The 13,381-nt window shown below is 39.6% G+C and overlaps 1 protein-coding gene across 1 annotated transcript in view; it reads left to right on the forward strand.

Moving 5' to 3' along the window:
• The window catches only part of LOC105493288 (ring finger protein 150), a 287,223-nt gene that overhangs the window by 192,435 nt on the left and 81,407 nt on the right, over positions 1–13,381 (forward strand). Inside the window, exons 3-4 of the mRNA XM_011760826.2 lie at positions 11,116–11,187; positions 13,059–13,141. Coding sequence (XP_011759128.1) covers positions 11,116–11,187; positions 13,059–13,141 — 155 coding nt within the window. The remainder of the gene's footprint in view (positions 1–11,115; positions 11,188–13,058; positions 13,142–13,381) is intronic.

Here is a 13,381-nt window from a genome sequence, read left to right on the forward strand (position 1 = left end):
GCTTGGAAAATATATTCCCCACCTTACCCTCACTACCATACAAATAGTAAATAGCTCAATTCTTACATACCTCACATATAGTTTAGTCTTCAGATGACCTTTTTAGCTCTATTGACACAATTTGAAACCAAATGCAATCTTCCATCTTTACCCCAGAGTCAGGGAAAAGCTCTCTGAACCCTATCCTTTGGGGTTTTTATTGAGGTTTCATCATGTAGGCATGACTGATTAAATTATTGGCCATTGGTGATCAACTCAGCCTTCAGCCCCTCTTCCCTCCTAAGGGCAGGGTTAGGAGTGAGGGAATCTGAAAATTCCAACCCTCTAATCACAAGATTGGTTCCCAAAGCATCCAGACCTTTTTCTTAGGAACGTTCCAAAGTTACCTCATTAACATAAACTCAGGTGTGGTTGAAAAGGATTTCTTATGAATTACAAAAACTGCCCTTTCACCTTTATCACTCTCATCACTTAGGAAATTACAAGGATTTTAGGAGTTCTAGCTGGGAGCTGGGATGAAGATCAAAATATAGATAGTCCTTATTATATATCACAGTATCACACAGCCGAATCATTAATAGCTCCCCAATTTACTCTCAGAATTGTTCCAGTTTGGATGATAAGTTCTATGGTTACCATATGTGTGAGAGAAAGAAAGGAATCAAGAAAAGAATCAAGGACACATTTAGGTCAACTCTCATGGTGTTTACTAGAACAGGAAAGATGGAAAAAGTAGAGATCCAAAGGGCTAGAGTATCAAGAATTTGGATTTGACAATGCTAAATTTAGAAGCCTTTTGGATATTGAAGCAGAGATGCCAGGTAGGTATTTTGATGTGTAAGTCTGGAGCTCAGGAAAGAAGACAGGGATAGGGGTACTAATGTGGGGGTCATCAGAATACAGATGACATTTAAATTGTCAGGACAGGAGGAGCTCACTTGGGGAGAGGGTATTGCAGAAGACCTCTGGAGCCTGAGCCTGAGATACTCTAATACAGCCTCACCTTTACCCCAGCCTGTCTCCTACAATCATCATTTTATGTTAGTTTCCTTTCTTCCCAATTCTTACCACGGTCTGAAATTTTTCTCTCCTTGCGTTACACCTTGCCTTCGCAGTGCACAATGACACTCTGAGGGAAGTGAAACAAGGAGGCTGATTTGCAGAGGCCAAGGACAGCCTCACACGCCATGTGGAGCCATTGCTTCCCTGGTCAAGGTTAACTGTTCCACAGCCATCCTCTTCACTCGCGATGCTTGTTTCTCCTGGTAGCCCCATCATCTTTTCTTGAGACCATTTTCCTTTGGAGACCTTGGTCTGTCAGATGGCCTATATGTGCCTGAGTCCAGTGACTGATTATTTCAAGCTCTCTCTGCACAGAGCTCAGGGAGGTGAATGGACTCCTCATTCCCATTCAAGCACTGTGACACTTAAGAGCATGTGGATTAGGATGCAGCTCTACTCAGAGCACACACAGCACATTTAGGGAGCTAATTTCCTGATGTCATATTCCAGCCCAGTGGAATCTTATCTCTAACCAAGCCCACAATACTCTTTAACATAATCCGACATAAACGTCACACCCCCAGGCAGCTAGATGGGGGTCAAGGTTGGGGTTTTAGGAGCTGGGACCACATAAAAGTTATATCTAACAATGGTTTTGGTGCAAAGTAGAATCAGAGTCTTGGGCAGGCCAGGGTTATAAGGCAAGAGGACAACCCAGGGTATTAAGTGCATAGGACCATGTGGAGTTCGGAGCCAGATTTATCATAAAATGGGAACAGTGGTCGAGCAAGGCAGAACAAAGCAGGCCAGGTTGGGAGAGGAAGCTGAGGGAATGGTTCTCAGGTGAAGGAAACCTTTTATATCAGACTCTCTACCTGTTAAAAGAGCAGGTAGAAGCCCTGATGGCATGGAAAGAGAAGTTGCAAACCACAACCCACTTGTCAAAGAAGGAAAGGCCCAATAATGATTAGAAAAAAATATTTTACTGGCCATTTAACACATGTCATGATGACTTTTAAATACCATGACAGATCTCTCTCTCCTCACCAGCCCTGATCATGCCCCTGGATGAGTACTTTAAGAAAATAGCCCATCGATGCCACCAGTGTGTGGACTTCTACACCGTGTAGACTGGACACCTCTCAGGTCAGCCCTGAGAACCCATGTGCCAGAGGGTTGCAGAGAGGAAACCACAGTCATGGGAACTGGGAGGCAGAAGACACCTGGCTGTAATTTCACTCAAGTATTTGAGAATGCTGATTGCCTGATCCTAGAATTATAGTTTTTAGAAGTTAAAAGAACAGTCAATAGAATGAATTTGGGAGAGAGAAATGTAAAGTGATTTTCTTTTCAAGGGCATGCAGCCAGATTGATGATTGCAAGTCAAAGTGTTTTCCACCAGATGAAGCCACCTCAATGGCATTGAGGTGCAGAGACCTAACCCATGGGACAGGTTGCCAGTCTTTGCCTCAGTCATAGCTGTAAAATGAGCAACTCCTGATCATTCAATACTGAGCGCCAGCCCTTTCCGGCTTTAGAAGCAAGGCTGTCATGTTAAGTCCTTCCTAATAAAGTTATCCCTCAGCATCCATGAGGAATTGGTCCAGGACCCCCCTCCTACCCATGGATACCAAAGTCCACAGTCCCTTATATGAAATGGCATATTATTTGCATATAACACATCCTCCCATATACTTTAAATCATCTCTTATTTACTTATATTACCTAATTACTTCTAGTACCTAATGTAAACACTATGTAAATAGTGGTTATGCTGTGTTTTTTATTTGTATTATTTTGTTGTATTGTTATCTTTTTTTGGTTTTTTCCCCCAAATGTGTTTAATCCATTATTGGTCGAATCTGCCATACAGAAAGTTGGCTGTGTCTAGTTTAAGACTCCTCACCTTAAGGGGCTTCCCAGAGAATGCTAAGGATTCATCTCCATTCTGCCCATCTAATGACCTACGATCTTGTGACCTCTTCTTGACCTTTGAGTTGGGAGGCCAGATTCATGACAGACTCCTGATCCTGAATACCAGTGTACACTATGGACAGTTCTCCTCTCCCTACCAGAAGGCCAAGGATCCCCTCATTCCCTAGAGGTGCCACTTCTGCTGCCATTCACTGATTCTTACCCTACTTATGAAAACCCTGCAGGATGGCAAGGCAAACAGCAAGCGGTGTTCCTGCCATGGCCATGGTGGGTATCCCTGTCTTCTGTGATGTTGGAATATTGTCTCACTATCTGCTAGGACATCTCATCTCAGACACAAGGACTGGATCTGTGACTTGAAAAACACAAAACTCCTAATAAATGGTAGCTTATTCAAATATGGACAGATCAGATAAACTAAGTAGGGATCTTTTTTGGTTTTCATAAACAATATTGCCTTTGAGGCTAATCCAAGGAAACCAGATCTGTTTTGATTTGCTTTATTTTTATTTGAGGCCTGGTAATGACATTCAGCAAAGTTTTCCTGAAAGATTTCTCTCTTCCTGAGAATAATTTTTCCTATTATTTACATGTACATGGCCCGTGTGCCTTTGATTTCTTTTGCACGCCTTGCATATTGATACTTAAACTGCGTTGGAATAAAAGAAGTAATGAAATTTAAAATAAACATGAACTTCACAAAGAAAAACAGAAAGGAAAGGAGTTTGCCAAGTCTCAGCCACCAAGGGAGAGTCCAGGCAGAGATGCTTCTGTCTCCTAAAGAGTGAGGACTAAAATTGTCCCTGAAACTGCTCTAGAAGAAACTAGAAAGCCCTCAGGGAAACAGAAAGGCAAAAGCGCGTGTCGTATCCATGCAGTCTTCAGTGAGGTAATTAGCCCTTGATTTGCTTTTTTTGGATTATTCAGGTCTCAAAGCATGTTGCCTCCCTATTCTTTTGTGCATGGATGAAAATCATGAGCTGGTAAAGCTAGAGATGACATTACTTTACATACCTTATGTTATTAGTAAGGGGACGGAAGGCCACAAATGTTTAAGTGACTTGGCCAAAGTCACACAGTTAACTAGTGACAAAAATAGGATAAAGAGCTGGGTCTTCTAACTTTGAAACCATTATTTTCTGCTCTACAACACCTCCAACAACAACAACAACCACAACAAACCCTGATGTTTCTACCTCACATTGTGTGTTCACAAACAGATTTATGGCATCACTCTGTGAGGTCATCACAGCTATCGAAATAGTCAAATTATTTTATCTATTTTTCTAGATTTGTGGAGTGGTGATCCACACCATGGAAATTTATTGGACTGGCTGTGCTATGACTTCTATCATATCAGCCAGTCCTGGAAGGATCATTATTATGTATTAGAGTGCATGAGGAAAATGTTTGCGTCACTCATGACCATGTAGGTTTTACACAACTGGGACCAATTCTGTTTACTTTGGCAGTGGCCTCCCTTCACCTAGAACTTAAGAACACTTAGTTATCATCCACTTGGTGATGATGACAATGAACATGATCATAAAATACAGCTGTTGGAAAAAATAAAATATGCTACAGAATTATCCAATCAAATGAGATAGGAAGAAAATAAACTCAGTTTTGATGCTATGTTTTGGAATCCTTATGTTCCAAATTTGTATTATCACTTTCACTGCATTTCTATTTATAACACAGAACAGAGGAAGAGGAAAGTTTCTTATTTTTCTCAGTTTCTTAAATATTTAGATTACTAATTTATGTGTCTCGGGTTGAACTGGAGTCTGCTGTTTACCATTCTTGTTAGAATTTATGTAGGACTTTATTCTTTTAATACATGGCTCTGTATTTATTTTGCATAACAGTTTATCTTCACTACTGTCAAGAAACCAGTAACCTTGGTAAATATATTCACGCTTGTTTAGATCAAATAGATGGAGAAACCTAATTATTACAATGGCCTAACACCTAACAAGCTTTAGTAAGAAGCATGATTTTGGCCAGGCACCAGTGGCTCACGCCAGTAATCCCAGCACTTTGGAAGGCCGAGGCAGGCAGATCACCTGAGGTCAGGAGTTCAAGACCAACATGGTAAAACGCTGTCTCTACAGAAAATACAATAATTACCTGGGTGCAGTGGCACACACCTGTAGTCCCAGCTACTCAGGAGGCTGAGGCACGAGAATCACTTGAACTCGGGAAGCAGAGGCTGCAGTGAGCCGAGATTCACGCCATTGCACTCCAGGCTGGGTGACAGAACACAACTGTGTCTCAAAAGTAATAATAATATTAATAATAATAATAAGTATGATTTGGGTCTGGTTAGATTAGAAAGAATTCATAGGAGCACCCTAGAGAAGAGAGTGGAATCCCTACCTGAAACAAAAGGCTGACTCAAACCTGAGATGGTTCCTCAATCCACCTGAAGTGGTCCCTGAGTCCTCCATTAGCAGCACTTTACTCTGCATTTCTGAGAATGGCAAAGGGAAGAGTCTGTTTTGTAAAAGACTTCTAGTTGCAATTAGATTCTCTATTCAGGCTAGGTACAAGATTCAGTTTGAGCAGGGCCTGTAGTTTTCCTTCCCTCTTCAAACTGGGTGCAATCAAAAACCCAAAGACAGAAGAGATCAATTACAAAAGCAACAGTAGCCTTATTTGGGCCATTTCATTAAATGTTTATGTTTTTACTTATCTCTTTAATTCGCATTTTGGAAATCCAGTAACACTCATTTGAAAATTATTGAAAGATTTTTTTTTAATATTGAAAACTTTTTTTTAAATGTTGAAAGTGGTACTTTTTTCTTGGTATAATTTTTTTAATGGGGTCTTCTCTGTAGGTGTGTAATTTTCATGCCATCTACAAAGAAATAAGTATGCATATACTGATAGTACTTGTTTACATGCATATGGAAATTGCATTTTTTCAAAACTTTGTGGTGCTTTTTCCCTAATTTTGTTAATCCAGAACTCTTACAGAAAAAAAAATATATTTTATTACATGATCCCATATCATCATGTACATCTCAGAAGCTGATTTTCCTTCCTCAGGTATCTGGACCATCTGTTCTGCCCTTGCCAGGGAAGACTTTCATATCCTTTATCTGCCACTGCCAAAATGCTATGTTTTTCCTCCTCAGCAGAGGAGAAAATATGTGTATCGTTTATCAATAACATACAGAATGAGGCTTGACTCAAGGAATGTCACTGGAAAGGGAATGGAAGAGAATACCATTATACCCTTTTTTAGAATGATTAAGGAAAATATGTCTTCCTACCTTTGTGAATCATTTGATTTCTCAGAGCTTCTAGGAGGAAGGCCTCATAGACTTGTAGTTGAAGATGACTTTATTACAGTCATGCACTGCATAACTACACTTTGGTCAAAAATGGACCACACGTACGATGGTAGTTCAGTAAGATTATAATATCCTGTTTTTACTGTATCTTTTCTATGTTTAGATACACAGATCCTTACCATTGTGTTACAGCTGCCTACAGTATTCAGTCGTGCTGTACAGGTTTGTAGCCTGGGAGCAATAGGCTAGACCATAGAGCCTATGTATATAGCCGGCAGTATCATCTAGGATTGTGTGAGTATCTTCCATGATTTCACACAGTGATGAAGTCACCTAACAATGGATTTCTCAAAATGTAGCCCTGTCATTAAGCCACGTATGGCTGTACTTTCTCTTTTACTCCCTTTCCCTCAATCTATTAATTCTGCTAATTTGGGAAGCCCGTCTCCTAAATGACTTAATCCTCTGCTGAACTTCTTTAACCTCTCCAGGGCCCAGTCATACAAATGCCAGTAATGGAATTCGTCTTTCTAATTCCCTAGCCATTAACTTTACTGTTAGCCAAAATCCCTGTTACCTTAACGTCAGCTTGCTTTACATTTCCTCAAAGGACATGCCATTTTAAAAAAATAAAGGCAGCCTGCATTATTTTAAAAGGGCATGGAAAGGGTTTTTTCTCTAGAAGAGATTGAGGGAATGTTTTCAAAAGCCATCTATTTTTATTCAGATGTAGCCAACTGTTAAGTTAAATACACAGCCAAAGTTTAATGCAGTCTTTGAACTTCCCCTACATGCCCACATTTAAGAAGAGCATATTTCATTTGCTAAAACATTATTTTAAATGAAATTGAGTTTTGAAAACATTATTTCTAGTTCACCTGCTTTTTAAAAATGTTGACTCCCTGGCCGGGCGCGGTGGCTCATGCCTGTAATCCCAGCACTTTGGAAGGCTGAGGCAGGCAGATCATGGGGTCAGGAGCTCAAGACCAGCCTGGCCAACGTAGTGAAACCCATCGCTACTAAAAATACAAAAAAATCAGCCAGGCATGGTGGCAGGCACCTGTAATCCCAGCTACTTGGGAGGCTGAGGCAAGGGGAATCACTTGAACCTGGGAGGCAGAGGTTGCAGTGAGTCGAGATCGCACCACTGCACTCCAGCCCGGGTGACGGTATGAGACTCCATCTCAAAAAAAAAAAAAGTTCCCTTTGAGTATAATCTATGACCATTGTATGAAAATATATTTTTCTACTTAATTACTCTGTTTAGTCTTCAAAAAAATTTTTTAAGTGATTGAATTAGGTGCAATATTATGTAATGCCAGTTAAACACAATTGCAAAAATATCTGAGTTCTTTACAGAAAAAGAAAAACAGTATTTGTTTCTTTAGGGTTCAGATTCTTTAATTATTATTATTATTATTATACTTTGAGTTCTAGGGTACATGTGCATAACGTGCAGGTTTGTTACATATGTATACTTGTGCCATGTTGGTGTGCTGCAACCATCAACTCGTCAGCACCCATCAACTCGTCATTTACATCAGGTATAACTCCCAATGCAATCCCTCCCCGCTGCCCCCTCCCCATGATAGGCCCCGGTGTGTGATGTTCCCCTTCCCAAGTCCAAGTGATCTCATTGTTCAGTTCCCACCTATGAGTGAGAACATGCGGTGTTTGGTTTTCTGTTCTTGTGATAGTTTGCTAAGAATGATGGTTTCCAGCTTCATCCATGTCCCTACAAAGGACACAAACTCATCCTTTTTATGGCTGCATAGTATTCCATGGTGTATATGTGCCACATTTTCTTAATCCAGTCTGTCACTGATGGACATTTGGATTGATTCCAAGTCTTTGCTATTGTGAATAGTGCCGCAATAAACATACGGGTGCATGTGTCTTTATAGCAGCATGATTTATAATCCTTTGGGTATATACCCAGTAATGGGATGGCTGGGTCATATGGTACTTCTAGTTCTAGATCCTTGAGGAATCGCCATACTGTTTTCCATAATGGTTGAACTAGTTTACAATCCCACCAACAGTGTAAAAGTGTTCCTATTTCTCCACATCCTCTCCAGCACCTGTTGTTTCCTGACTTTTTAATGATCGCCATTCTAACTGGTGTGAGATGGTATCTCATTGTGGTTTTGATCTCATTGTGGCATTTCTCTGATGGCCAGTGATGATGAGCATTTTTTCATGTGTCTGTTGGCTGTATGAATGTCTTCTTTTGAGAAATGTCTGTTCATATCCTTTGCCCACTTTTTGATGGGGTTGTTTGTTTTTTTCTTGTAAATTTGTTTGAGTTCTTTGTAGGTTCTGGATATTAGCCCTTTGTCAGATGAGTAGATTGCAAAAATTTTCTCCCATTCTGTAGGTTGCCTGTTTAGGGTTCAGATTCTTATTCTAAATATAATATTCTACAGGTCTGTGGCATTTACTTCCAATAACTAGTAGCCCTTTCTCAATACCTTTCAATCCTTGCCCCAGGGTCCTTCAATGGAGAGCAGCTGTCAGTTGATACTGGCTAGGTTTGCCAAGCTAGGACCACAGGTTTGCTTACCTTACAACGTGTATCACTTACAGTTTGTCCCTAAATATTCCCGTTAACTGGCTAAATTTCTCAGGTTGTTTTCCAAGCAAAAAAAAAACACAACAAAACAAAAAACCAAAAACCACTATTGGCTTAAGATTTTATTAACTAATTATTTAGAGTTTTCACTAGATTATAAATTAAACTACAGTTGATAGGAGTGTGTCGTGTGTGTGTGTGTGTGTGTGTGTGTGTGTATGCATACGCATGTGTTTTCATTACCATTTTTTTAAACCCAAAGCTATACTTGGCACAGAATAAGAGATCAAAAATATATGTTGAATGATTGACTGCCTATTATTGAAGGCAGCTTTCTTCTATTTATATATGCTGGGGATGTAGGGGACAATGTGAAGCAAAAAATAAGCACAGGCCTGCCCTCAGGGAGCTTATCTGAGGACAATCTAACAGTAATTGATCATAAAAACACATTTCAAATTTCAAAGGTGACAGTGCAGAGGTATAGTGCTATCAGGGTCTAGATGAGAGGGATCCTGTTGGATACATCTAGGAAGGGCTCGGGCTCCCTGAATAAATGATTTGAGCTGAAGTTAAAGGATGAATACCTAAGAACCAGAAGAAGAGGAGAGGAAAGTTCCATCATGTTTAGTTCACCTCAGTTCAGTTCTTTTCCTCTCAGTCTCCTGTTTTTCCTTGGTATTTATCACTAAAGACTCTTTCTATTTTTGCCTGCTGCCTTAGTTTGCTAGCTACTCATGGACTTCTGCATAAATCTCAATGATATAGGTCTCCTTTTAGGAAACAGCCAAAACTTACCCTTCTGATAAAAATGTCAGTATTATTTTAGACATGAAGGACAAACTATCAAAGAGAAAAATGAATTGACAAGGAAAACATCTTTTCTGCTAATTACTTTAACTGCTGTGTGTTTAGAGAAGTGCCACATGGTAAACACTTAGTGATTCTGATTGACTGGATGGTTGGTTGACTGATTAGCTGGCTAGCCAGATGTTGGATGGATGGCTGACTGGCTGGTCAGATGTTAGATGGTTGGCTGACTGGCTGATTGGTTGATCGGGTGGTTTTGTAAATGAAGGTGAGGGTGATAGATGAGCTTTGATTTTAAAATCAAACTTAATTTTATTCAGATTCTGACTTACCTTTCACTAATTCTATGATATTGGACAATTTACTTAAGCTCTGTAAGCCTCAGTTAATTCTATTAAATAGTGTTTTTCTCATAGTTATTATAATATCAAAGGTGATAATGCATATATAGCTTTAATATGGCACCTAGGATATATTAACTGTTCACTAATATACGTTCACTATTTTAAAGAAAAGCAAGAAGCTTGAGTGCTTTTTCCAAAAGGAACAAAATTAGTGAAAGCAAATGATTAGTCTGTGTTTAAATGTTAACCCTCTTAATCTTAGTCCTTCTAATGTTTTACTACTACGGATACACATCTATTGCAGACCAGAAATAGATATACCTAAGAAGATAAAACATGTAGAAAACTCACATGCACATGAACAATTTTTTTTCTTGACTGATTAATTTACTCACCACCCTATCCTTCTCCCAGTTTTCCTCATCACCCTCTGATTGCATTATTGCAGGGCTCATTAAGATGGTAATTTTCTCTGCCAAAAATGGGAAGAGAGTGATATATTATTTCTTGACATGGATCGTTGTGGTTACTCTGGTGTTTGCTTTATAATTATTTGCTAAACTGAACATTATGTTTTATGTATTTTTCTATATGCACCCTCACTTAAACATGCATAAAGGAGGTAAAATTGCCATGTGAGAACGTGATGGAATAGAACAGACCAAAGTTAAACCAATGTTATGCCTAAATGAGCAGATTGGAAGGAATATCCAAGCAATGAATCCTGATTATCAAAAAGAGGAGATGAAATTTATTCCAGCTGCTCCAGATTGACTATCTCTGTGTCACAAATTGAGTGGCTAGAGTGACAAATTACTAAACTCCTTTTTTTTTTTTTTTTTTTTTTTTTTGGCTAGTATATGCACATATAACCTGCACTGTAGAACTATAGGGCAGGGTCTTTGTCACATGCCACTTGCTTAACACTAGGCATGAAGAACTTCTCTCTATGGCATAACTCTTTTATAGACCTCAACTGGTAGAGCCCCCTTGCACAAATGCCACTACCCCATCTTTTCTAGTCATCATTGTTTGCATTCATGCCACATGTGCATGATTTCAGAGCTAACTGCCCTGGTGTATTAAACAACATCAGAAATGAAGTCAAGAATTACAGATCTTTATTATTAACAAGCATGTTTTGGTTTTTCAGCGCCGACTGGGGGATGCAGCAAAGAAAGCCATCAGCAAACTCCAGGTCAGGACTATCAAGAAGGGTGACAAGGTAACAGCTTCTTTTCTTTTTGGTGAGGAGCTATTCAAAAAAGCTTCTAACTTTTCTTACAGCCAGGGTGGAAGAGAGGAAAGGATGGCAAAGGGAAATATATGCTAACAGTTGTCCTATCAGTATATGTTATTATATTCTTCTTAATTAAACATAATTTAAAGTTTCTTATAAAATGCATATACTATGATAATAAAATAGTTGTATAGAAAATATGAGGGCTGGGCGCGGTGGCTCAAGCCTGTAATCCCAGCAATTTGGGAGGCTGAGACGGGCGGATCACGAGGTCAGGAGATGGAGACCATCCTGGCTAACACGGTGAAACCCCGTCTCTACTAAAAACTACAAAAAAAACTAGCCAGGCGCGGTGGCGGGTGCCTGTAGTCCCAGCTACTCAGGAGGCTGAGGCAGGAGAATGGCATAAACCTGGGAGGCAGAGTTTGCAGTGAGCTGAGATCTGGCCACTGCACTCCAGCCTGGGCGACAGAGCGAGACTCCGTCCCAAAAAAAAAAAAAAAAACTGATAAGTGTATAAAAAAATAGATGAAGCCAGAATGAAATTAGTACACAAATGGATTATCTAAAATGTGTAATAGAAATGGGTCTCAAAATTAAGTTGGGGCTTTCTAGCAGCCAGTACAAAGGAAACAATATTCAGTATTCAAGTAATATTTCATGAGTTTATTCCAGTGTCCCACAAGATAAAATCAAAATGGTTGTTCCTGATGTTATGACCTGAGAAAGTTTTTCATGAATCTTTGCAAGCAAGACAGCTTTCTGTGCTGAGCTATGTTCTCCACTCAAGTCTACAGTATAAATGCAGGAAGTATATTCAATCCCTCTGAAATCCAGTATTCAGAACTCCAAGGTTGACAGGTGGTGTGGCTCATGCCTATGATCCCAGCACTTTGGGAGGCCAAGGTAGGTAGATCACTTGAGGCCAGGAGTTCAAGACCAGCCTGGACAATGCAGCAAGACCCTGTCTCTATAAAAATTTTTTAAAAACCAAAACACAGAGCCCCGAATTCATTTCAATAGTCTCCTTCACTGTAGAATGGTATCATAAAGCCAGAAGCAATAGTATATCTTGAGGAGGAAAAACAAAGCAGTCCTGCCCAGGTGTACGGGCTTCTAAGGGTCTTCCTTATTCCCTAGGCCAAGTTAGAGCAATGGATTACAATACATGGGTTTGGAGCTCCTTGGGGCAATGTAAGGGATTTACAACTCCACATATAAGCAGGTATTGTCTCTATTCTGAATAATTGATTTATCTCACAAATTATGTGCTATTATTTTTCAAGTATATAAAAACGCCACTGGGCTTATAAGATAAAATTTATTTAAAGGCATTACTAAATTTAAAGTATATTTTAGTCAGTATGTTATTTCCCCTCAATCAGAGAGTAATAAAAGTACAAGGACTATTACATAGCACTATCTTATGAGGCATCAAAAGAGGTTTATATACTTGAAAAAAATTGGAACTACCATTTTGTGTTAATATTTATTTTATACACTAGATTCCAGAAGAATGGATAGATTAAATATCATTCAGGTGATTCACCATAAGTATTATTTCTCATCCTGAAAATTTAGATATGTTGCCTCTAATTATAATTAATAGCATTTTTAGTAATGTACTTTAGAAAATGGTTTTCCTCACAAAAGCACTTGAAGCAGAACCTAGAAACAAAAAGTAGAGGTTGGAAGGAATGGAAACTAGTCCAAATGATGGTAAATTTGATTTAAAAACTGGCACCAGCACTACCGAAAGCTTTGCTCCAGGCAAGCTCTCCTTGGGTTTTGGCTTGGATATTTACACAAGAGATGAAGCTAAGAAAATAGGCTCATCTGTGCTTCCTCTGTTGCAGGAAACAGAGTCCGATTTTGACAACTGTGCAGTTTGTATTGAAGGGTACAAGCCCAATGACGTTGTCCGGATCCTGCCTTGCCGGTGAGTCACTAGGCTGCCTGCTTTTGATTGGGTTGTGTGTGTGGAGCATGCCTGCGTGGCCTCCCTGGCCCAGACCTGCCGGGCATAGTGCTGCCAGGTCAGTCTGCCTCAACATTTCCATGTTTCCATTGCAGACAACCCAGACATTCTTGTTTTTGTATAACCTTTGTCCTTGAAAACACTGTGTCATGAAATGTGTTTCTGATCCCCTATCCCCTTTGCATCAAAGGAAGTATACTG

The sequence above is a fragment of the Macaca nemestrina genome, chromosome 3 (genome assembly GCF_043159975.1).
Source record: "Macaca nemestrina isolate mMacNem1 chromosome 3, mMacNem.hap1, whole genome shotgun sequence".
Taxonomy (NCBI): domain Eukaryota; kingdom Metazoa; phylum Chordata; class Mammalia; order Primates; family Cercopithecidae; genus Macaca; species Macaca nemestrina.